The sequence below is a fragment of the Tachypleus tridentatus genome, chromosome 2 (genome assembly GCF_004210375.1).
Source record: "Tachypleus tridentatus isolate NWPU-2018 chromosome 2, ASM421037v1, whole genome shotgun sequence".
In the NCBI taxonomy this organism is placed as follows: Eukaryota; Metazoa; Arthropoda; class Merostomata; order Xiphosura; family Limulidae; genus Tachypleus; species Tachypleus tridentatus.
The window spans coordinates 111,704,258-111,730,009 of record NC_134826.1 but is presented as its reverse complement, the minus strand read 5'-3'; the positions used below and the strand labels follow the sequence as shown (position 1 = coordinate 111,730,009).

Below are 25,752 nucleotides of genomic sequence, written 5' to 3'. Positions count from 1 at the left end.
AGGAAGATAGATTTGTCCTAAGTGCATGCAAACTGCTTAAACTTCGATTACTCATGTACCACTGTGATTTGATTCAATTACGTTTTCGAAGAAACACGTAATGTTTTTCTCTTGTTTTTTTTTCTTGTTTTTTAACCAAGTATTTTACAAATGGTAGTCATTTCATTTCTCCGAGGATTGACATGACACTTGGAAGGGTTATACCTTGGTCCAATACGTCGAAAGTTTTAACTTTTTTATTTAAAACTTCTTAACGATTTTAGGAAGCCAGGGATCAAACTACCCAAAAATTCATATTTTTGGGTCCTCTGAAGTCATATTCAGAAGAATCAAAATAAAAATTGTCACAATGTACACTTACAGTTAAATTTGCCCATTTTGAGTCTTTTTATAGGGTAAGAGCTCACAAAAAATATAATCGTAGAATTTTTGGTCAGTTACTCAATCATATTTTGACCAACATACATTTCTACAGGCCCCATACACTTTCAAAGAAAATTAGGTGACTTTCCAATTTTAAGTAATTGTAAGGGGTCAATATGTCACAAAAAGCATAACGTTACGGTTTTTGTTTTGTTGTTTTACAATTACTTCATCGCATTTTGGCCAATTTACATGATATTTGGTACAGAGATACTTTCTATAGAACCCATACATATACTTACAAAAATTTGGGAAAAGTCCATTTATGAACTTTCTTCTTGTGGGGGGTGAGTCACAAGGTTAAATTAACCCATTTCAAAAATAAAGTATTTAAAATTTAATTTTGTCGTGGTTTCCCTTTTTTTCCCCATTATTTAAAATATGATAAAATAGATATTCATACATTTTATAAGCTATAACGAGAGCTTTTATTTTTCACCTGTTTCTGATTTCCACTGATAATTTACCATTTTTTCAACAAATTTTCATACCAGCTTTTACAAAGCCCTCCCGTTTTTTATCTCTGTGACAGTCCTCTTAGTATAAAAACTAGTTTTATTAAGTAGCTTTGTTAAGTGTAATGTTTGTTTTTTTATGTTACATCACCTTTTTGCTTTGTACTGTTTTTGCAAATTCAGCAAAATGGTAAAAATCAAATGAGCAATGGGTCACAAACGAAAAATGGCTAAAGATTGTCTTTGAATGCAAAAAAATCTTTGAACCTTTCAATGGGAAAAAGAATATTACCGTGTATTAATTTTGAAATGAGTTTTTATGTTAAGATTTTTGGAAATGTAGTTATATACTGCGCATTTACTGAAGCTAATTTAATTACCTATTTTTTCAAAGATAACAGTCTTCTGTTGTTTACTTACTGCTTTGTTTCTGTCTTGCAAATTGAAAGCTAAACACCGAAAAAAACTCCAGAATATGTAAACAAAAAGAAACATTCTACGAATAATGTACGACAGGATTTACGAATTTCTGAATACCCTGACGCCTTGAAATGTGTTATTGCTACTATAAAACGATTACGAGTATATACATTTTATTGTATGTATATGAGGTGAGGATAACTACAAGAAATTCACAGGATTCTAGAGTTGTGTTTCACACGCCAATGTGTCACTGTGTTGTATTCACAATGTATTTCTTACAAATGTTGTTACAAAGTGCTATCAGTAAGTTGTTTGTGATGACAAAACTAGGGTAAACTAGCGCATCAATACACTGGCAAATTAAAGGAAAATGAAAACTACATGATAAAATCAACGAAGGTAGAGTCCAGGGGTCTCAAGTAAATAAATTGCAAGATAAATACAGTAACGAAAATATTTAACAAGAAGTGATGAAAATCGTTTGTTTGTTTGTTTGGAATTAAGCGCAAAGCTACACAATAGACAATCTGTGCTGTACCCATCACGAGTATCGAAACCTGGTTTCCAGCGGTGTGAGTCCGCAGACGTTCCGCTAAAGTGCTGATGAAAATAGTTTAGAAAATAAAAGTAGCTAACACATATTCGAAAACTATAGGTCCTGCTATGTCAAATGCTTATTTAATTGAATACGTAACTAATAATTTTCTATACATTTTATATTGCTATTTATAGTACCACACGCAACAGCTCACGCACAGTTTCAGTACATAACTTATTCAACGTTGTGTTTTAGCACACTGGACAGCGTGTAACCCAGCTGTTCTTTCGAATTACCCGAAATGTTACACACTGGACGGTGGAATAGATTCATTAAATCATATACTCGCGTCTCTACAGTCCATCCAAATCTAAGCCTTTTGTGATTGTCAGGGTGGTTCGTGTTCATCAAAAACATTTTTACTTATAAAATAATGAAACTTTCTACATAATGATTATATTTTTTTGTGAAAATTTAAGCCATAAAGAAAGAGTAATAGCTTTATTATTTTTTAGATTGATCGAAATTGTCTTTAAAACTTATTTTAATGATGGTTCGTGATAAGTAATAATTTATTGTGTAATTATTTTTATGTTGTATTCCTTTTAACTGTATATATTTAAATTTTATTTTGTTCTGGCTATTTCTTATTCCCAGGTCATCAAAGTCTTTTAACTTGGTCCGGCAACATTTGGTGAACTCTGAAAGTGTGAAACATTATTTCACTATATTTTTATGTTGTATACGAGGGCTGTTCAAAAAAAATACGCGGACTGACGTCATGAAACAAAATGTACTTTATTTAGAAGTTACAGGTCTGGGACCCCTTCAAAGTACTCTCCTCCCCAACGCACACACTTATCCCAACGGTGTTTCCACTTGTTGAAACAGTCCTGGTACGCTTCTTTTGTAATGTCCTCCAGCTCCTTCGTCGCATTTGCCTTAATCTCGGGAATCGTCTCAAATCTTCTTCCTTTCAAGGGTCTTTTGAGTTTGGGGAACAAGAAAAAATCGCAAGGAGCAAGGTCAGGTGAGTAGGGGGGTGGGGGAGAACAGTGATCGAGTGTTTGGCCAAAAACTCACGAGTTCTGAGGGCTGAATTTCGCAGCAACGCGGTGCATCTTCAATTTTTTCGGCCAAAATCTCGTAACAAGATCCAACTGATATCCCATACTCTTCAGCAAGCTCCCTGACAGTCAGACGTCGATTTTGCCGCACAAGGGTGTTGATTTTGTCGACGTGTGGGTCGTCAGTTGACGTGGAAGGACGTCCAGGACGCTCATCATCTTCAATGGACTGTCGACCATCCTTAAAACGTTCATGCTACTTGAAACATGCCGTACGCTTCATAGCAACATCACCGTAAGCCGTGTTACGCATAGCAAAAGTTTCAGTCGCAGATTTTCCAAGTTTAACACAAAATTTCACAGCAAGTCGTTGCTCCTTCAGGTAATTCATTCTGAAATCCGCCAAACGAAAAAATCGCACTTCACTTAAAACCGCGTAGCTAATACACAAATGAAGATATCTGCATTCGGGAAATGGCGTCATAATCAGCTGATCTGTGCGGATTCCCCTGTCACCAACTGGAGCCGCGCAATTCAAACAGTCCGCGTATTTTTTGAACAGACCTCGTATATGGACAGAAGTACAACAAAATATTTAGTGTGGTGTTTACGGCGATCACAGTTAACTAAATGCTCTATCCGGAAACGTTCGTGTTGACTCAACAAACATTTTACGAATGAATAAAATATAAAATATCATATTACAATAGTTTTATATTTAGTATGTGGATAGAAGTACAGTAACGCATTTGTTATTGTTTTCAAGAATCTCAGAATTAACCAAATGTCTTGTTCGGACACTATTGTGTTATCAGACAACATTTTAGTAATTACCAAAGTATGGAATAGTATTTCACGGCACCCCGCTAGTACAGTGGTATGTCTCCGGATTTACAACGCTAAAATCAGGGGTTTGATTCCTCTCGGTGGGCTGAGCAGATAGCCCTATGTGGCTTTGCTATAAGAAAAACACACAAACACACAGTATTTCACGATAATTCGATGTTTTTTCATGCAGAAGAAAAAACATTTAGTGTGGTTTGTAAGGTGACAAAAATTAAATAAATAGCCCGTCAAGAGACTTTTGTGTTGGTCCGGTAAAATCTTTATCAATTGCACTATGCAACACAAATTTTATTCTTTGATAGTATGTGTTATTTTTTAATTGCTTATGTTGATAAACTACAAACTTTGCTTTTATGACTTGGATAATGAAATTTAGAAATTAACCTATTTTATATGTAAAAACCGGCAAATTTGTACATTTTACTTTTAAATAAGGTTTGAATAAAACAAAATATGAATCAAGATTTACATGTATTTATACTAACGTCACACAAAAATGTTTAAAAGTGAGTAGTTTTTCGAGATTTGCGACTCGAAGGTAAATCACTTTGACGTATTATCCCCCAAATATAGCCTCATATCATGTTTTCGTTATACGCTCTTAGGTAGCGGCGTTCAAAGTCCAGTATATCTTGGTGGAAGCGCTCGCCTTGCTCCTCTGAGTGTGCTCCCACGTTCTCCTTGAATTTATCAAGATGACCGTTAAAAATATGGACTTTCGGGGACATCCTGCAGCCCATTTTACTCTAGTTCTTCAGAGTCTCAACCAGTTCCACATAATTTTCTGCCTTGTGATTGCCCAAGAAGCCCCGAACCACTGCGACAACGCTGACCCAAGCTTTTTCTTCCTTCCTACTGAGCTTCTTGGGGAATTCCGTGCACTACAGAATCTTCTTTATTTATGGTCCAACGAAGACATTAGCTTTGACCTTTGCCTCAGACAGCTTAGGGAAGAAGTCTTTAAGGTACTTATCAAGAGTGGTGACAAATTGTTTCATAAGACCCAATTTTATGTGCAATGGTGGGAGCAACACCTTCTAGAGGTCTACCAGTAACTCACACTTGACATTGTGCCTCCCCCAAAGAACTAGGTCCGTTTTGGCCAGTCCTTCCTGTTGTAGTGCGCTGCAGTATCCCTGCTGTCCCAGAGGCAAAGATAACAGGAAATCTTGGTGAAGCCTTCTTGGAGATCCATCAGGAATGCCATCATTTTGAAGTCTCCCAGCCATACTCATCATACTTCAAGGCTTCTAGCAAGGCCTTGAAGCTGTTCTATTCCTCTTTGAGGTGCACCGAATGAGCCAGGGGAAGAGACGGATACTTATTCCCGTTATTGAGCAGCACACCTGTGAGGCTTCTACAACATTCTAGAAAGTTCTTGAAAATTCTTCTAAGATCGAGAAAATTCTCTATCAGCTACTCAGCACTAAATCTACTTAGAATGTTTTGGAAAATGGGGGCCCGGCATGGCCAAGCGTGTTAAGGCGTGCGACTCGTAATCTGAGGGTCGAGGGTTCGCATACCCATCGCGCCAAACATGCTCGCCCTTTCAGCCGTGGGGGCGTTATAATGTGACGGTCAATCCTACTATTCGTTGGTAAAAGAGTAGCCCAAGAGTTGGCGGTGGGTGGTGATGACTAGCTGCCTTCCCTCTAGTCTTACACTGCAAAATTAGAGACGGCTAGCACAGATAGCCCTCGAGTAGCTTTGTGCGAAATTCAAAAAGAAACAACAAACAAACAAAGAAAATGGGTAAATATGAAAATTTCATTATCCAGGTCACAAAAGCAAAGTTTGAAGAGAAAAATAAGTCTTTTCCATTTAATTTAGGCATAAGCATATGCCCAGGATCAAGAAAAAGTAAAAATTTTCTTACATAGTGTTATTAAAATATGAAATATTATGTCATGATAATTTTATGTTGTGTATATGTAAGTAATAACATTTGGTGTTGTTTTTTTAGGCAACTGAAGTTCATTAAATGTTCGTCCAAGCACTTTTGTGTCAGTTCGACAATATGTTTATAAACTATAAAAATATAAAATATGAATTTATGTCATCTATAGTTTACATATACGGACAGAACTATAAGAAAGCATTACATTTCATATGTATTGTGGTTGAAACTCAGCAAACGTCCTTTTTCCAGAACTTCTGTATTGGTACGAAAGCATTTTTACGAATTGTCAAATATATAACACCATTTGATAAAAATTTTGTGTTGTGTACGCAGACAGAAGTAAGTCTAGAATTCCTTCAATAGAGATAGCCCTATCTAGCTTTGCTATAAAAAGACATACGCACACTTGTGTACAGAAGTAATAAAAAGCATTTTCTGTGGTTTAAAGGCGTTTGTTGTTGTTGTTAATTAAATGGGCTGTACTGACACTTTCGTGTTGGTTCGAAAACACAAATATTTTTATGAATCATTAAAATATGAAATCTTACTTCATAATACTTTTCTGTTGTGTTCGCGAACAGAAGTACGAGAAAACTTCTTGTGTGTGTTTTTTTAAGGAGAACAAAATGGTATAATTAGCCTGTCCCGATTATTTTGTGTCGGTACGACAGTATTTTTAGTAATTATGAATATATGAAATATTAGTTCACAATATTACTATGTATTGTATGGGAACAGATGTGCGAGAAAGCATTTGTGGTGTTCATTAAAGTGATTGGAGTTGATAAAATGGCCCATCCTGGAACTCTTGTCTTTGTCCAGTTACGTGTTTTATGAATTACGAAAATATTAAATGTTATTTTTTAACAGTTTTATGCTATAGTTAATATAGTTTCTCAAGCGGACAAAGCTGATTAAATGTTTCGTTTAGAGTATTTTGTATTTTTACAATTATGAAAATATGAAGTATTATTTCGTAATTTTTAGTTGTGTATGTGGAAAGAGGCATAACAAAAAATTTAGTAAGGTTTTAAGAGTGATCAGAGTTAATGAACTGGTTCATTCGGGAACTTTTTCTGTTAGTCCAGCAATATTTTTATGAATTTTGAAAAGTATTATTTTATGTGGTTTTTAAAGCGTTCTCAAATGATTAAATAGTTCATCCAGACATATTTCGGTTCAGAGAAAGATTTATGGATAATCAAAGTATGATATATGATTTCATAATAATTTTATACTATGTGTGCGGAAAAAGTATTTTGTGGCGTTTTAAGGTGAATAGAGTTCATTAAATGACTCGTTTCGGATATTAGTTGGTTTGGCTACATTTGTATGAATGATGAACCTATTTTTTCACATTAATTTTATATTGTGTATTGGAACACTTTTACGAAAAAAGCATTTAGTGTGGGTTTTAAGGTGATCAAAGTTGATTAAATGGCTCTTATAGGCCCTGGTGTGTTTCGGGAAATTTGTATTGTCAAATAAGAAAATATGAAGTGTGATTTCATAACGGCTTTATGTTTTTTATATGGACGCATTTACGAGAAATCATTTGTTGTGTTTTTAACTGATAGGAGTTGAGGGAATGGTCCGTCTTGGCACTGGTGTTATTTTTATGAATAATGAAAATATTAGTTATGATTTCACAATAATTCAATGTCTTTTTTTAAGGCCATAAAGTAAAACTGATCCTTACGAGTATTTTTGTATTCTCTTGGAAATATTTTTTATGAATGACGAAAAACAAAAAAAATATATCATTTCACAACACTATTATATTGTGTATGCGGACTGACTTAAAATATTTAATGTGGTTTATAAAGCCATCGGAGCTGATTAAATTGCACGCCCAGGCACTTTTGTGCTGACCCAGTATATTTATATAATGAATTATGAAAATATGGGATATAACTTCACAATACTTTTATGAGTTCTATAAGGAAATATGTACAAGTTGATCAAATATTTCTTCCCGGCACTTTTGTCATAGTTGGGCAACATTTATTGTCTATTATGAAAATTATCAAATATTATTTCACAATAAGTTTATATTGTGTAAGAGAGCAGACGTGCGAGAAAATATTTCGTGTTGTATTTAAGGTGATCACAGTGGATTAAATGGCACTTTTGTGATGATCAGGGAATGTTTTATAATTATAAGATATGATTTCATAATACCTTTAAATTGTGTACAAGGACTGATGTACAAGAAAGCATTCGGTTTTGTATTTCAGACAATCAGACTTGCTTAAATATCCTGACTAGGCACTTTTGTGTGGTAAAATGTTTATGAATTATCAAAATTAGAAACACAATTTCTTAATAAATTTATGTTGTGTAGGCAGACAAAGTCCCCCCGGTAGAAAAGCGCCAAGTCTGCGGATTTACAATGCTACAATCAGAACTTCGATGTGCACAGGAGATAGACCAAAATAACTTTTGATTTAAACAAACCCATGCAAACTGACCGACAAAAGTTCGAAACTGGACTATGTTTGTTACTTAAGGCGGTTAGAGTTCAATAAATGGTCTATCTCGACAATTTCCTGTTGCTTGTGTATGTTGATCGGGGAACTCCCTTACGAATTACGAAAATATAAAATTATTGTGAAATATATATTCTTGAAATATTGAAACATAGTGTTGTTTTTAAAATGGTCGAGTTGATGAACAACCTTTCCAAGCATCTTTTTGTTTGTCTGGAAGCATTTTTATGAATAATGAAATGGTGCAATATTATTTCATAATAATTTTGCGTCATGTATGCAGACAGAAACACGAGAAAACATTTGATGTTCAATTTAAGGCTTTCAAAGTTGAATAAATGGCCTGTATGGACACTTTGATTTTGCTCTGATAACATTTTAATGAATTATGTAAACATGAAATATTATTTAACAATAGTTTTATTTTGTACATGTGAACAAAATGACAAGAAAGCATTTGCTGTGGTGTTTTAATCGTTCAAAATCGATTTAATCACTCGTTTAAGCACTTTTGTTTGGTCTCGAAACACTTGTGAATTATGAAAATATAAAATATTTTATAATAATTTTATTTTGTATATTCGGACAAGGATGTAGGAAAGCGTTTAATTTAATTTTATAGGGAGCTGGAGTGGATTAAATGACTTCTCCTGGAAAATTTTGTTTTTTTACGGCAAGTCACCCGCTGGAAATTATGAATTATGAAAAGATGAATATCATATCATAGTAATTTTATGTATATATCGAAACAAAATTTACGGAAGAGTGTTCATGGTGCTTTTTGTACGCCATTGAAAGTTGATTAATTGGTTCGTCTGAGCATTGTCGAGTTGGTCCGTCAACAATTTTTATGGATTATAAGACAGTAAGACTGAATTATCAACATGTTTTTTTTTATTTTTGTTTGTTGGAATTTGAATTCAACGCAAAGCTACACGAAGCGAAATTGATTAGATTGCTCGTTTGGGACAATTTTATGTTAGTCCGAATTTGCCTTGTCCCTACTTTTTATATTTTAATGTGTGTGTGTCTGTGTTTATAGAAAAGCCACATCGAACTCTGGGGTGTGTTCACTGAAGGGAATCGAACTCCAAATTGTAGGATTGCAAATCCTTAGAATTATTGATGTCACATCGGTGAAACAAGTACTTCAGTCCTGGAAATACATTGCCAGTATTTGGATTGGAGTTATTGTTTGTGTGTTTTAGGCATTATCCTGCTGCAACACTTTCTAATTGGTTGAATGCATAATTAAATACTCACCGTGTGACTGTAATATTTTAGTTCAGTTCTTTTCACACGATAGAGTGACTTTCCCGTAGTATACACCTTATATAAGTTTACCGTTTGCGTATTTACTTCTAGTTACGTCCAATTAAGTAATTACTTCCAATTAAAAAAAAAAAACATGCTTAAAAATTATGGTGTGTTAGTTCCCGTATGTAATTCTAGGGTTAAGAGTGTATTAAAATTATCAGTGTTGAATTAACTGGTTGTACAGAGTAAGCATTAATCTCTTAAATCTTGTTCTTAATTGGCCAAGACAGTTATTTGAAGAAAACTTGATCTCAACCGCCCAGTCAACAAAGCTGTAAAGTAATGAAGTAGTTTTTATGGTGTTGTGGATAAAACGTTTAATTTCAATTTTTTTACATATCTTGCTGACAAAAACTGGTATTTTTATTAAAAGTTGTTAAATAATTTTATTTATTTGAGATATTTCTTATTATGTAGCTTTAGTTTGACCTTATTCTCTATTATCGGCAATAAGTTTTTAGAAATTGAATTTTGTTTTCCTGCACAACTTCTGTATATTATTATGAAATATAGATTTAAAACATCATCACAACATTTACTTTTTTATTTCGTTCATTTTTACACATTTAACAGTGTTTAAGTTAGTGTTACTGCTGTGTTTTGTTTATTCGTATGTAGCTTTGGTACAATGTCGTATCCTTATATCAATTAGCTTCAAAAACTGAATACTTTCTTTTGTTATTTCTACTCACGTAATTTTTTTATCTCAATAGACAGAATACAAGTACTGCTACGACTTAGTTTGGCACTATATTCTACATTATCTGCACAAGGAATGAGGTGATCTAAGTATGTGATGTGTTCAAGAGTTTAGGATATTTCCAGTTGTTACCCAGATTAGCCATTTTATCTGGTAGCATGCCATTTCTTTATGATCTACAGGCCGATAAAAGAAATGAGAAGAAAAGGCGCTCCATCTCTATTCTAAAGTCAACGAGGAAAGAAAGAACGTATTTCTAAATCTGTTTCTTCAACAGGTCTAAATAGTGATAGAAACTGTGATGATATTCAACAACCAGATGTAATGCGAAGACTCTTATATACAGACTTATGACAAGTCTTTTTTAACAAGGCACATTATAATTAAATTTAGCTTAGACAGTTGTACTATGTATATATCATAATAACTGTAATAAACTGTATGTTCTATTAACTCATATATATATTTAAAAAATAATCATCCATTTTATGAGAAACAGAAAATTACATAGTGATGTAATGATTAATTTACGCTGTTTGGATCAGTTTCGTTTCTCTTTTGTCTTTATCAACCACTTTAGTGTTCACAATAACCAGTTTTCGTTGGTTTGATCAAGTGATTGATTGACTGAAATTACCAACTATTTTACCAACGAATAGTGGGATTGACTGCCACAATATAACGCCCCCATGGCTGATAGGGCGAGCATGTTTGGTGTGACGGGAATTCGAGCCCATGACTCTCGGATTACGAGTCGAGTGTCTTAACCACCTGGTCATACAAAGCATAACTTTCAGACAGACTATGTTTTACAAATTGGTCAACATTGAGAAATTTCAACATTTTTTTAAAAGTAGACAAGGAGCTGAATATGTAATAAGAAACCTCATTATTTCGGCTACTAATGGTTGCTGCATTCCGAGGAAAACAATTACGCAGAATTATTAATTGTAAAAAAATCACTGGAACCAATATTAAATTAAAACAGAATGCATATTTTATCTTTTGCCAGTTGAAAGAACTACAATGTTAACCAAAGTAGATCAGTAAGAGCTTCGGCTACGAGAGGAAGGAGCGATTGGAAAGACGTTAATTAGGAAAATGATAGGTGTAAAAAGATATTAGACAATATATGGAACTAACGACGTCAAAGACGTCTCGCATGTAACTTCTTGACAGAGACGAGATGGAAAGTGACAAAAAAGGTAATGTGACACCGAACTGACGTTGACTTCGTTGACGTAAGGTACTTGGACTTGGAGATTTGAAAATTGCCGACTTGTTTATTTTTGCCTGAGATCGAAATTTATAATCCGATAAAGTTTTCTCGGGCCTATGGCGACTTTTCATAGCTGTCACACCTTTTGCATGGCCCTTGAACATTCAGTCACTATGAAAGCTTCAAAAGTTCCAACAATTCTTTTTATCCCCATACGACACGTGTGGAAATCTTATGTTGTAACACAGACAACTTCTTTCCTTACATAAAACAGACAATGAACAAAATATTCTATACATGACTGCACATTTACTACACTCTGAGCCTTTATACTAAAAGTAAGGTTACACTACAAGGTGTAAGAAGCGTAATAATGACGTGCAACGTTCCACACAACGGTGAGGAAGCAGACTCTCTTGTAGTTGGAGGCATAAAATCAATAAGAATGGCTAACAATGACAACGTTTACTCATTGTACACACGCCAAATTTATGTCACTTATGGAATTTGATTATACAGACATGACAGACAAGCTATTGGAATATTTGAGTCATATATATTCAAACACGCATAAGTATAAAAATACAGAAGTCCCAGCAACATTTTATCGACTTTTCATAATATTTTGCAAGATCTTTGGAAATAGATAATTTGTCATAAATAACTGGAAACATGCAAGAACTGAATAATAAGAAATCCATATCGTAGTTTCAAAATCTGCAGCTAAAGCCACATATTACGTGATGTGTCAACATATTTTCGTCAGCATTACTCAGGGTGGACTAGCTTTAATATGTCATAAGTATGTGCAACGTTTGGCACATTCTACTCTTGTCCCAACACGGTGGTTTGCTATGTTATTACTCAAACAAGGAAGAAACTATATTTGGAAATTATTTTGTTTATTTGATGAGAGGTATTGAGTTTAATAAACGTTCATATAATTTGATACTCAATTTATTAAAGTGAAGACTAGCAACGTTAGTACTTCTAACAAAATATTAAACATTAAATAGACAATTTAACTTTCATTCATTCAGACTTAAGTGTTGTAAGATATAGATGTTAGCATAAAATAATTTGTTTTCAAAAGAGTAGAATAAAAGAAATGAAGGAATATTTTATTGAATATGTATCGCTTTTAACAGTAACGTAGAGTTGTCTCTCAATTATCCGTGGGTGAATTGTCTAGTTTGCGGTATAACCGTGTTGCTAGCCGGAGATTTCTACAATATGTTGAATTTCAGAATAGTTTTGAAATGCTTTCGTTTCAGTTCATATTCATTTTGTTCGCCGTTCTTTACTTTCTTCTATTAATTCGTTTGATTATTTTATTTGTTTATTTGAATTTCGTTAGGAATGTTATTTGATTTTGAAATTTGATATTTGAATACGCACTCATCACCTGAAAAATTGCTCACTGATTAGCATTCCAGTTTTAGCTTATTTGAAGAGCGATGTTCCATTCATCTTGGATACGAATTCCAGCAACAATGGACGCGTAACGGCGATATCATAACTATAGAAATTTTTTACTGAAGATTTTGTCTACATGCATGGATTAGTTATTGAATAAATGTTCGAGTGGAAGCAGATAAGGTAATATATGGTCAGTTGTTATTCTGATTTGAATAAGTTTTGAGTATTTGTTCGTCACAATGCACATGCACATTTTATTTCTATAGACTGTTTGTTTGTTTGTTTGTTTTTGAATTTCGCACAAATCTACTCGAGGGCTATCTATGCTAGCCGTCCCTAATTTAGTAGTGTAAGACTAGAGGGAAGGCAGCTAGTCATCACCACCCACCGACAACTCTTGGGCTACTCTTTTACCAACGAATAATGGGATTGACCGTCACTTTTAACCCCCCCGGCTGAAAGGGCAAGCATGTTTGGTGAGACAGGGTTTCGAACCCGCGACCCTCCGATTACGAGTCGAACGCCTTAACACGCTAGATCATGCCGGGCCAGGTTATTTTATTTATTGTGTAGTTTATTTTTTTGTTGCGTGCTATATCGAAAACATAAAACGTTAACAAATTTTATTGATAATGCAACAAAACTCGAGATTGTTGAAGATTTAATAAGGTTTAACAGTGAAATATATTGCAGCTTGGTTTTACAATTAAAAAAGCTTTTCAAACAAATACAGAAGACTAAAGATTATTTTAAATTGTATATTATTTATAAGATAATATATACTATGTTTATAATAAATAATAATATACCTGTAATAAATTCATACATATATGCAAGCGTTTTTCATATATTTCGTATTGTAATGTTTTTGCGTTATTCGTTCCTCTTCCCCTCCATTATCCCGGATGATCGAAAGTCAAGCGTATAACACATCCGGAAATCTGACACGTGCATACTATTACAATATATCATGAATGGAATAGACAATTATCATGTTCAACCTCAAACTAAAACGTTTGTAAATACAAGCAATGCTTCTTTGAAATTATAGCACAAATTGTCTAATAATGTTGGAAACATTTTTCAAAAGTCATACCAGGAAAATATTCAGAGTAATAATACACACGGTTTATTACACACGCGATAATAATATATAAAGCTTTTACACCACGTGAACATTTTAGAAACAGTCCGAAAGAGAGCGTCTGGACACCAATCATCCATAACATACTCATTGGTGCGTACTTTTTTTTTACAATGACAACTGCTATGGGAAACGCACGCTTTGACGTGCTGCAGAATTTTATTTCACCACAACTGGAAACAAAAAAAAACTGTGTTTTTCTAGCAGATGTCCCTTCACACTGTTAAGGTTGAGACTAAATTGCGTCATGGTAACCAAAAAGCCTTCACCAACGTCATTCATTTAATGGTGCAAAACATTTGACAAGAGGTCGGGTACAAATTGGACATTTTGCATGAAAATCGTAATGTACATATTTATCTGCAGCGACTGGTAACGGTTTTCCTGGTTTGATTTTTCAAAATTGTTTCCAAATTTGTTTTTAACATTCTGTAAGTCTCTTTCTCTGGGAGGCCTGGCATGGCCAAGCGCGTAAGGCGTGCGACTCGTAATCCGAGGGTCGCGGGTTTGCGCCCGCGTCGCGCTAAACATGCTCGCCCTCCCAGCCGTGGGGGCGTATAATGTGACGGTCAATCCCACTATTCGTTGGTAAAAGAGTAGCCCAAGAGTTGGCGGTGGGTGGTGATGACTAGCTGCCTTCCCTCTAGTCTTACACTGCTAAATTAGGGACGGCTAGCACAGATAGCCCTCGAGTTACTTTGTGCGAAATTCCAAAACAAACAAACTCTTTCTATGATGTTACAGATTATAATTTATCTCAGACGATTCTCCGTTAAGTACGTTACGTACTACGATTTCAAATAACCAGAAATTTTAATTTAGAAATTAATTAACTACTAATATGCACTAAATTTATAATATTTGCCAACAAGATTGATGTATAGAATTTTCTTTATAACACAAATATATTTTACTATACAAACAACAAGCATTATTCACAATTATAGCTTTCGAGGCTTATGGTACACTGACTAGCAAGCAAACAATATTCAATTACTGCATCTTAGCGTCTTTTGATAGATTGCTTTTATAAGCTCATTAGGCGAGATTCTCGAAAATTCAACAATGTTCGAATATACGCTAGTATTTTCTAAAACACATATTGTTGAATCTTACAATTGCGTAATACACATCCAAGAATATTTGTCACAAGCATGAAACTGAAACAAACGTATATATTAAAATAAACGTATAACACAACAAGATTGATGCACACATTTTTCTTTCTTAACATAAATATATTTTATTGTACAAACAACTATAAAATTTATAATAACGGTTATTACAAATAGTTATTACGAATAATGGCTTTAAGTACCAAGGTTTTACAAACTTACAAACAATACCTGATCTTCTGTCTTTTGCCTGGCGTGAATAAGTATTTAGGGTGCTTGATTTGTAATCTGAGGGTCGCGGGTTCGAATCCCCGTCACACCAAACATGCTCTCCCTTTCAACCGTGGGAACATTATGATGTGACGGTCAATCCCACTATTCATTTGTAAAAGAATAACTTAAGGATTAACGGTAGATAGAGATGATTAGTTGTTTTCCCCTACTCTTACACTGCTAAATTACGACGCCTAGCATAGATAACCCTCTTGTAGCTTTGCACGAAATTCAAAACAAACTAAGCCCAAACTTCTATCTTGTCCTGAACTGAATATTTTGTCGACGGTTCACTTCGAGCGAATTAATTTTTTGTTGATATCGGTACAGTTCACTTAACAGGTAAGCTATCTCTTGCTGCTCACACGCAATTTTCTCACAATCGATGATACGTAATGTCTACGTAGAAATATTGACATCTGAAGTTAATTCACTCAAGCAGTATGTAATGTTAGAAATTTCTAAACGTTACTGATCAAGTATCTGCACATTCCCGATTAATAAGCGTTAATCACAATTATAGCTTCCGAGGTTTACAGTGTACCAACTGTAGCAAACCAACAATATTAAACTGCCTCTCCGGTTTGTGTTTGTGTTATAAGCTTGAAGACGAGGTTCTTAAAAATTCAGTTGGCAACGAAACTCACATTTTTTTACATATACATATTGTATATTGTTGATTCTTACGCTCGAGAATCTTCTATAAATTTAGAGAACAGGCGGAACTTTTGTAATACATATTTAACAATGTAGGTTACATGCATTTCTATATATACATTTAATTAAAACAAATATCGATATTAAAATAAATATGGATTAGTAAACCTATTACAGTACTTATAACTAATTTTCTGAAATATGATAAAAATATTCAAGTCACAACTAATATTAACTTTCTTTTAAGTTACTTGAAATCACTGATGAAACATATTGGCTATGGTATTCAAAGTTATTTATTTGTACATATGTTATCTGACCAACTTTTTGTCCTTTCAACCAATGAGAACCTTATAAGCTGAGAATATGAAAACTATATACATTTAAACCCAAAATCATTGAATATTATAAATATGTTAATGCTATAGCTGTTTATTTATAAAAATATCAAAGTTGCCCATAGCGTCCCAAAGTCTAAAATGGGCGAATAGCCAAAACCTAGATTTTATGTATTCGTTTATCATCATTTTTCTGTAACAGGTCAAGTGTCTACCTAGTTCGAAAAGAAACTATAATCTTATTATATTTTGATAGAGTAAAACAATCTTCACGGTCTCTTACTACTTACTTTATTATTACTGTGTGTAGGATTTAAAAACTACAAGTAAAATCATAATTCTTGTGTGAATGGTGTTATTACCTTTTAAAGTTAGCTTTCTTACAGAAAGGTGGTATTGCTGAAAAAGCTTAAGTACAGGGTGAAACAGAAATTACCAGCCAAAAATAGATGAAAATTATATTACTGTAACAATAGAATAATCAATGTTTTGTACACTATACAACTGGTGTATGTAGAGAGCCAACCCTTAAATTACATATTAAGTGAAAGAGCAATAAAAATCAGTACACATACAGGTCATGAAAAGATAGATAGATATATATAAAAGAGAAACTATCTCGTATAGTCGGTTTATCTTCAGTGTATATGCTTGCTTCAGCTACTCAGAACGTCCCAAAGTCGAAAACCAGCGAATAGCCAAAACTGAGATTTCTCATTTGCGTTCATCATCATATTTCTACAATAAACCTAGTGCCTACTTAGTTTTAGTTATAACTATAATGTTATTATTACTTGACAAAACAAAATAGTCTTCACAGCCGTTGAGTACCTATTTTATTATTATTCTATGAAGCTTTAGACTACACTCTGTGTCTACCAATCCACATACTCCATCTTATAAAGGCCTATTTAGGACTGGCTACTTTATTTGCGAAGAGGAACCAAACAAGATGGGGATGGAATCGGGCATGTCGTTTGATTGGCTATTATCATATAGAAGACTAATCTGTCATGACTTTACACGGAGAATAAAATCCCTATATCGCTGGTTTTCTCACTAACGAAAGAAATAGAACCAGAATTTTCAATCATAAAATGTTATTTTATTGTTATAAAAGTAGTATTATAATATTAACTAAAGTATAGTAGTGTACATATTATGATAGTTTAAAGTAGGAAAAATGCTTCAAATTCTAATTGGTTCTTTTGGGCTGATTAGATTATTTTTTGTTAATCTAGTATATACTTTCTGGTTGAATGTAAATATAAAATGTGCCAAGGCAAATCTCTTTAATTCCATATACAAATCATCTTTCAGCTCTAGTATGTGTGTAATAGTATAAACGAACGTCCTATCTAACGTCACTATCTGCAGTACTTTAAACATCAATTTTCACACTTTCAACCAAAGTGATTACATGTTCAGTAGAAGCTTTAATAACTGCATTTTTTCGTTTACTTCATTCTTAATAAAAATTTATCCCAAACTCGTATACTTTATGTTACTGAAAATGGTTATGATGCAATTTGAATTTTAAAAAAGAACACCAAGAAGACGAGTAACAAACAACGTGAACAGTATATAACTCATTTATTTATGTATTTGGTAAACTTATAAGTTTTCTTCTACCCAAAGAAATCCATAACAAAATCTAGAGCTTCACTCAAAAAATCTTGGAGACGTGACTGGTTTGAACGATTCCTGTCATTGTATTGCTGACCATTGACATTCTTTTTGTTAATGTTATTGTTATCGGAGTTCGTTGTTTGGTCGACCTTTGGAACACATTTTCCCTCCCGACACCACTATGAGAAAAACAGTAAGTGTATAATTTAATTTGCACATTGAAGGTAAACTGATATGGCTTTTAATTCTGCTTTTATATTAGCAACGTTAACATAGTAATTTAAAATAGAGAAATGCACTTGCACTCCAGTTTTTTCAGTTTTTTGTTGTTGTCAGTACAGCAACAGAAATGTTGGCAGATATAATATTAGTCTCTTGGTTCAACTATGTTCACTGGCATAATAACGATACTGCAAACCCTTTTTCACACAAATTCTCGTTGTACATATATCTTCTAGCATTGCAAAATTATTTTAAATATTTTCATGTTTGATACTCAAATATTCAGTATACGATATCTTTATTTAAGTAATCACTAGAAATGAGATACCTGAGATTAAAACTGACGTAGATATTTCAATAACAGTGAATGAAAAATTTGGAACACTTTTTAATTCTAGTAAATTTTATCGTCCATTGTACCACAATTAAAAGTACCGGATATATTTTTCAAACCTTCAGATATTATAAAAAAGTAACAATGTTCCATCCTCCAAATTCATGAAGGTCACATGTGTGGAATATTGCAACAGAAAGTAAATACAGTCCAAGTAATTACTTCTCAAGCATCTCAATACACACTAAATCAGCTGCGTTAACAGCGGTAACTTCTCAAAATAAGCCGCTAAATATCTTAACAGAAAGTAAACAGAAAACAACCAGTGGTATAATTATGCATTGAGCTGTTCATTAAAACACTTCAATGCACACAAACCCAGCGGAGTTAACAAAAATAATTCCATAAATATATCAGTTATATGTTTTTTAAGCCGAATTTAAACATTTCAATAAAGTGATAATTCTGAGCAGTTGCTTTTCAAATATTTCAATATACATTAATAATGTAGCCCAGTAATTGTGTTCACCATATGAACTAGCCCGCTAAACACTCATCATTTCATAAATATTCTTTAATCTCAAACTGTCGGCTATTAAAACACTCAATCATTAATGCTTAATAATACAGGTAGCCCAATTGATAATACCACAATATTAATAATACAGGTAATAATAAAACTAGAAATTTTCTCTAGATTGCGAAGTATTTCTATTTTATTACTTTCGATCTACTAGATTGATTGGTTAGTTGTTTGGCGTTTTATGGCGCAAAGCAATTAGGCTGTCTGCGCCAAACAGTCGGTAAAAAAATTAAAGTAAAATTATTAAAATTCGTAAAAAGGAATCATGTTAAAACAAATAAAGTGTATTTTTTAAATTAAAAACTTAAAGAGCGATAGAAAGGCCAATGGTCCTCAACAATTAAAAACATATGTAAGGTGGACAGTGTCACCATTGCCAATGACACTGTTCATTGTAAGGGATAAACTTTGGGACAAAACATGTCTAAAATGGTGCTGTCGTTGAGAGTCGTAACGACGGCATGACAGTAGAATCTGAACTATTGTGACCTGAATGTCACACAGACAACACATTGGTGCACCACTCCCAGATAAAAGAAAACAATGAGTTAAAGAACTGTGACTAATGCATAGTCTAGTTAGGAAAACTTCTTTTCAATCCTTACGGAAACAAGACGGCCAAAGTCGATTCGAGGGTTTTATCTAGAAAAGCTTGTTTTCACGTAGTTCATTCCAAGTCCACTGCCAACTGGCACGGATCCAAGCCTTGAATATAGAACCATACTCCATGTATGGACAGGCACAGCAATGACAGGGCCAGAGCAGACAGACTTAGCTGCAGTGTCAGCGAGCTCGTTCCCGCAAATACCAATGTGGCCTGATGTCCAGAAGAACTGCATAGAAGTGGGTGTTAAAGCGAAATATACCAGTTGAATTTGAATATCAACGAAAACAGGGTAAGAACTAACGTGAAGCGATTCTAGAGCTGTTCGATATAAATAGTGCAATTCGAGTACTGCTTAGCTTCTATGTGATCTAGGGCAAGAGAAATGGCGTGCAGTTCGACAATGAACACAAAAAACTGTAGAGGCGACTCTGTGCACAACCACCGAACCACAACAAACCATGGCAAAGCCCAGAGAGTCACCTGATTTCGAACATTTGTGTAAATGAGAATGAAATGATGGTTCCAAAGATGTTCAGCAAATAAATGACGGTACTTCCAATCGGGAGTATCGGTTTTTTTCAGATGATTTAAAGAAAGGTCACATTTGGAAATCGTAATAAGCCATGATGGGATGGGCTGACCAGTGGATACAGCAATGTCATCTAAGGACAAACCCAATTCATCCCACTGCACCTGGATACGAAGGCCAAAAGAAACAATGACAGATCGCCTGTTCTGAAAAAGCATGACTCACTGAGGAAGGAAAACTCAACCCCAAGTGAGATGTTGTGGTGAGGATCGAAGCTTTGAAGCATACATTAAAGACAGTTGCAAACGGCGGAGGTGAAGAAGAGGTTCATGAGACTCTATGTACAAACTCTGGACTGAAGAAGTGCAGAAAGCCCCGATGAAGAGCTAAAACTCCTGATGATGAACGAGGTCCAGCATCTTCATGGCCGAGGTCCTTGCAGAGCCATAGACCAGAGACCCATAGTTCAGTTTCGATCGAATAAGAGCACGATATATCTTTAGCATACAACGTCGATCTGCTTCCCAAGAAGTGGAAAAGAGGACATGGAGGATGTTCAGTGATTTTGTACATTTGACTTGTAACAATCTGATGTGTGGTATAAAGGTCATCTTACAGTCAAATATAAGCTCCAAGAACTTTGCCTCAGGGACCACAGAAACACAACTTCACCGACAAGGGTTCAGGATCGGAGTGAATACCCCATTGGCGGCAAAAGTGCATGCAAAAGATGATAGAGAAAGAGAGAAGTTGAAACTGTTTCCTGTGGTCCAATTCAGTAAAGGATTGAGGGTAGTTTGTAACTGTCACTCAATAAACCTCATGTTCGACGACTGACACGAGACGTGAAAGTCGGCGACATGGAGTCTGTTTGCAACAGTAAGAGGGAATTGTTCAGTGATGGCATTAATCATTATACCGAAACGTGTGACACTCAAGAAGCGGCCCTGAGGGACTCCAAATTCCTGTGATAAAAAATGGGAAGCTTTGAACCCACACGAGTTTGGAATTACCTACCCATAAAACAATATAAGTGGATGTCTCGCAAAATGCCATACCTTCACGTAAGATCATAAGCCTTCTCAAGGTCAAAGAATACTTGCACAAGATTTTGTTGCTTGAGAAGGGCTTCTCTGATCAATCTCTATGGATTTTGCCTTGGATCGATTGGGCAGGTCTCTGTCGTTGGAAGAAGATTCCAGTAGCTGAGGGCGTGAACAAATTATTGTTCTGCATCTTGGAGCCAGAGAAGATGGACCCGGAATCGGTACCAAAGTAAGTGGATCTAGGGATCTGATGAAATGAATGGTAGGGACAGAGATGGGTGTTGACGTTGCCTCATCAACTTACTTCACCATGTAAGTCCACATGGTTAAAAAACGATTATTTCAGAGGCACAGAGAGACCCGTCTGCACTCCCACTGTAGCAATAGAATGAAATGCATTACCATACATCCAGTAACTTTCAACCCTTGGGGTAAGAAATGTTGTGAATCGTTTACAAATGCTGTACCTCTTTTTCTTCCACCCTTCTAGAGCATGAACGAAAGTAAAATGGGTGAGAACCACTAAAATTAAAGCAATGAGTATCTATTTCACATTCATAGGCATCTTGGTCCTTGCCATGAGCAAACGTCTGAGAGAGTTTGGAATATATGGCCGTACCTTGCAATTAAGATAACATGCCTTCATGGTCGATGACAGAAGGACGTAGTGATGTAAACATCAAAATTAGGACTTCGGTCGGCATCACAATTCAATCTTTGTGAATAAAGATACACCTCACTGCAGAAACTCCTTCAGTGGAGAAACCAGCGAAGATCTCTAACTCAAGGATATTTTTCAAGTCCATCTCAACAATAACTCCTCGTGACGAATTCAAAGTAGCATGGAGAGTAACTTCAATGGATATATCCCCAATGGTCTACGAATGCAAAAGGAGTGAATGTTTCCACCAATATGTCACCAGATCGAAGCTTTATGACTGACTTAGGAGAGCCAGCAAGTCCCTCTAGTCCTTTCTGAATAAAGAAGGAGACATTTGCCCTAAAGATTTGTCTGACAGAGAGTGTAACATTAGAAATTGAGGTACAGGTGTTCAAGATTGCTGTTCAGAATCTTCAAGATGTGGTCGTTTACCAATGGTCCGTTTTTCAATATTTTTATTATTTGATTAAGGGAATCTATACTGAAGGAAGAATGTTTCCCTGTTCGCTGACCCCACCCACCATGGAGCCCTACGAGGAGACGCACTACAGTGCCAAACAAGAACATTGCAGCAATGCCACGATTTCATGAGCGCTACACCTAATCGCCAGCATCAGATACAATGTTCACAACACCTGCTGAGAACATCCAACACTGTTATGTGGTTGACCCTAACCAAAATCAACCACCCAATTCCTCCTCGGGGGTCCGCCCCAAGGCCGCCCATCTACAGGAATTCAAGGCCAAAGTGGTATGTTAGGGTTGGACCCTCAACCATCCTCTCCTCCCCTTCACAGGTCACCACACACAGCAAACACGTGGATGGATGTTTAGATTCCAGAAGAGAAAGAACAGAACCTCCTCTAGAAGGTCTTCCCACCACGTACAGGAATCCACACCGAGGAGGCTCTACTAGGATAGCGAGAACCAATTCAACTAACTTTGTTAAACTGTCGTATGAAAAGTTAACAAACTTACCTTTCCATTGTCACACGAACTACCGTCTAATGCTGGATGAGATGCTCGTGCCCATTCTAACTCTCTACACCACAGTTCTTTGCATACATTCTGCACAAAATAAGAAATTTTGATTTTTTACGCTTTCTTCTAGTTTTCACATTCACTTATTTCAAGGTTTACAATAATAGTTTAAAATGCAAGGATATTAAGAAAATTCATCTCAGATTAATAATGAAACTTCATTACATTTATAATTGTGGTTATTTAGAGCAGAGGGTAAATTTATGTGAATTGTTTTTGTTGATAAACATAAAAAGTAGTTATTTAAACATCTGTGCAAACTTTGTCTTTGTTAATTAACAGAAAGTAATAATTAGGGACAACATTAACGTTTATTAATAACATTATACATGATTTGAGATGACTAGCTCTTAGTTCTTTGCGTGAATTTTAAAGTTGGCTTTTAACGAAACTGTTTGTGCAAACTTTGATTATTAGCAATTAAAATAAAATAAAAGCAGTTTCTCTTGGGTTTTTTCTTGTTTTGCCTTTAGATATAGAGTGCTTATCAAACAAACTGTAGTTTTATAGCCAAAATAAAAAAAAGAACCTAAAACTGCTGTAGTACTTTATGTTTATATATTTTTTTGATATAAATAAAACATGTATTTTTGTATCTCTTCTTCAGAATTAAAAATAACAAATAATACGTAAAACATGTTATTTACTCTTTATCAGGCCCGGCATGGCCAGGAGGGTTAAGACGTGCGACTCGTAATCTGAGATAGTGACCATTCGCAATTTTACGGTCATGGGTTCGGATCACCATCACACGAAACATGTGTCCTTTCAGCCGTAAGAACGTTATATGTGACGGTCAATCCCACTATTCGTTCGTAAAAGAGTAGCCCAAGAATTGGCGAGTGGTGGTCATGAGAAGCTGCCTCCCCTCTAGTTTTACACTGCTAAAGAGGGACAGCTAATGCAGATGGCCCTCGTGTAGCTTTGTGCGAAATTCTAAACAAACAAACAATCTAAAAGTAATTCAGCTCGCCAGTGGTTCAGTAGTAAATCTAAATGCATATAACATTAAAAACCAAGTTTTTAATACATGTTGCGGATAAATCACACATTATCTATTGTATAGTTTTGTGGTCAGTAACCAAACAAACAAGATAGTTCAGTAAAATAAAAATATTTACATTAAATGGATCTTCTGAAGTCTGGTAAGCTGTATGTTCAGGTCCAATGGCTAGCTGACATTGTTCCGTTAAAGAATATTGCTCACCTGGAAGTAATCCACTGGCGGCATGGACAAGATCAACAGATGGTGGCGAAGAGTTGTCTGACAAACAGTTTCCCATGCCTTCTCTACAGTAAACAATGGAATAAAGATATTCACAAGATATTATTTCATATAAAAAAATGAATGATTGTTACGTATTAAAATTTATCACGGACGAGTCTCTTATTTGTTATGGATGTTATGTTTTACTATTTCAAATAACCAGAAATTTTAACTTTATTTTAGAAGTTAATTAAATGTTAGTACATAACAAATTTATGATATTTGACAATAAGATTGATGCAATAACTATCTTTCTTAACGCAAGTATATTTTAATATACAAACAACAATACAATTTAAAATATCGATTATTACAAATATTTGTTAATGTACAAGAGTTTCACAAACTTACATGCAATACTGAGTTTTCTAACTGGTCTGGAACTGAATATTTTATCGGCGATCCATGTCCAAACCGAGCAAATTAATTCTTAGTTGATATTTTTACACCTCGCTTTAGCTAACGCTGTCTTTTCATGGCTGGTCTCACTTTGGTTACAAGCTAACTTTCTCTGGCGAATATATTTAATGTTTTCATGGAAATAATAACTTCAAGGTTAACTTCATAAAGTTGAACAGCTTATAATGTTCGAAATATATAAACGTTCGAGATCAAATTCTGTAGTTTACTGATTAATAAGCGTTAACCACAATTTTAGCCTCCAAGGCTTATAGTATACTGACTGTAGCTGACAAATAATAATTATCTCTCGACAATGTTCAAAAACGCGCTAGCGTTTTCGTAAGGCAAATATTGTTGATTCTTGTTCTCGAGAATTTTATTGTGTTACAGTACACAATACAAATAATCAAATGTAACCAAATATTCATTAATACCACCATTTTATTTGTAATGTTTTCTTCTTAAGAACCAAGGTGTTTCTAAGACCGTTTACTCTAGCCTCCCTCGATGCAAATATTATTGCTTTTTAGATGTATTTCATAACAAATGTTTATAAAAGATCATCATAAAAGCATTTACAATGATATTTGGTGAAATGTAAAGGTCTCGCCGGTATATATTGTAAATACAGTGTGGTTGACATTGTTTTACTTTCACTCATAAGCACTTGAATTTGAATAATTCAACTGAGTGAAATTCAAAACAAATAAACTGTTTATTTTGTCAAACGATATTTAAAGTGTTTAACTAAATATATGTATTTATAAACAATATTATCCAAACTATCGTAACAATACTCCCCTAACTATTAAAAACTATTTCATTTAGCAGAAACCCTATTCTAACTATATTTTCATATGGATCCCATGACATAAGGTTATTAAAATGTCATCAGATTCCACAGACAAGTTTGAATAAAGAAACGTACAATGAAGCTCATGGATTTGCAACGACAAATGCTATTAGATACAGCATTGATTGTATGATGTGCAAGAAAATTCTACTCATTTACTTATACTCTGATCTAAATTTTTCAATGTAGAAAGCTGGACTGGCCACCCAAAACTTATTAAATTTTAGTTTATATAAGTTTGAAAGACAATGCGAA

At 34.5% G+C, this 25,752-nt stretch overlaps 2 protein-coding genes across 5 annotated transcripts in view; one reads left to right on the top strand and one right to left on the bottom strand.

The window, feature by feature from the left end:
- The window catches only part of LOC143244848 (receptor-type tyrosine-protein phosphatase U-like), a 60,301-nt gene extending 47,810 nt beyond the window's left edge, over positions 1-12,491 (top strand). For all 4 annotated transcript variants that reach the window (XM_076490256.1, XM_076490254.1, XM_076490255.1 and 1 more), the window contains one exon: positions 10,172-12,491. In XM_076490256.1, the coding sequence (XP_076346371.1) occupies positions 10,172-10,237 (66 nt within the window). In that variant the 3' untranslated portion in view covers positions 10,238-12,491. The remainder of the gene's footprint in view (positions 1-10,171) is intronic.
- Positions 12,492-17,899: 5,408 nt separating this feature from the next.
- The window catches only part of LOC143244847 (A disintegrin and metalloproteinase with thrombospondin motifs adt-1-like), a 54,043-nt gene continuing 46,190 nt past the window's right edge, over positions 17,900-25,752 (bottom strand). Inside the window, exons 11-13 of the mRNA XM_076490253.1 lie at positions 24,097-24,265; positions 22,913-23,002; positions 17,900-18,131 (exon numbers count right to left, since the gene is read on the bottom strand). Coding sequence (XP_076346368.1) covers positions 17,952-18,131; positions 22,913-23,002; positions 24,097-24,265 — 439 coding nt within the window. The 3' untranslated portion in view covers positions 17,900-17,951. The remainder of the gene's footprint in view (positions 18,132-22,912; positions 23,003-24,096; positions 24,266-25,752) is intronic.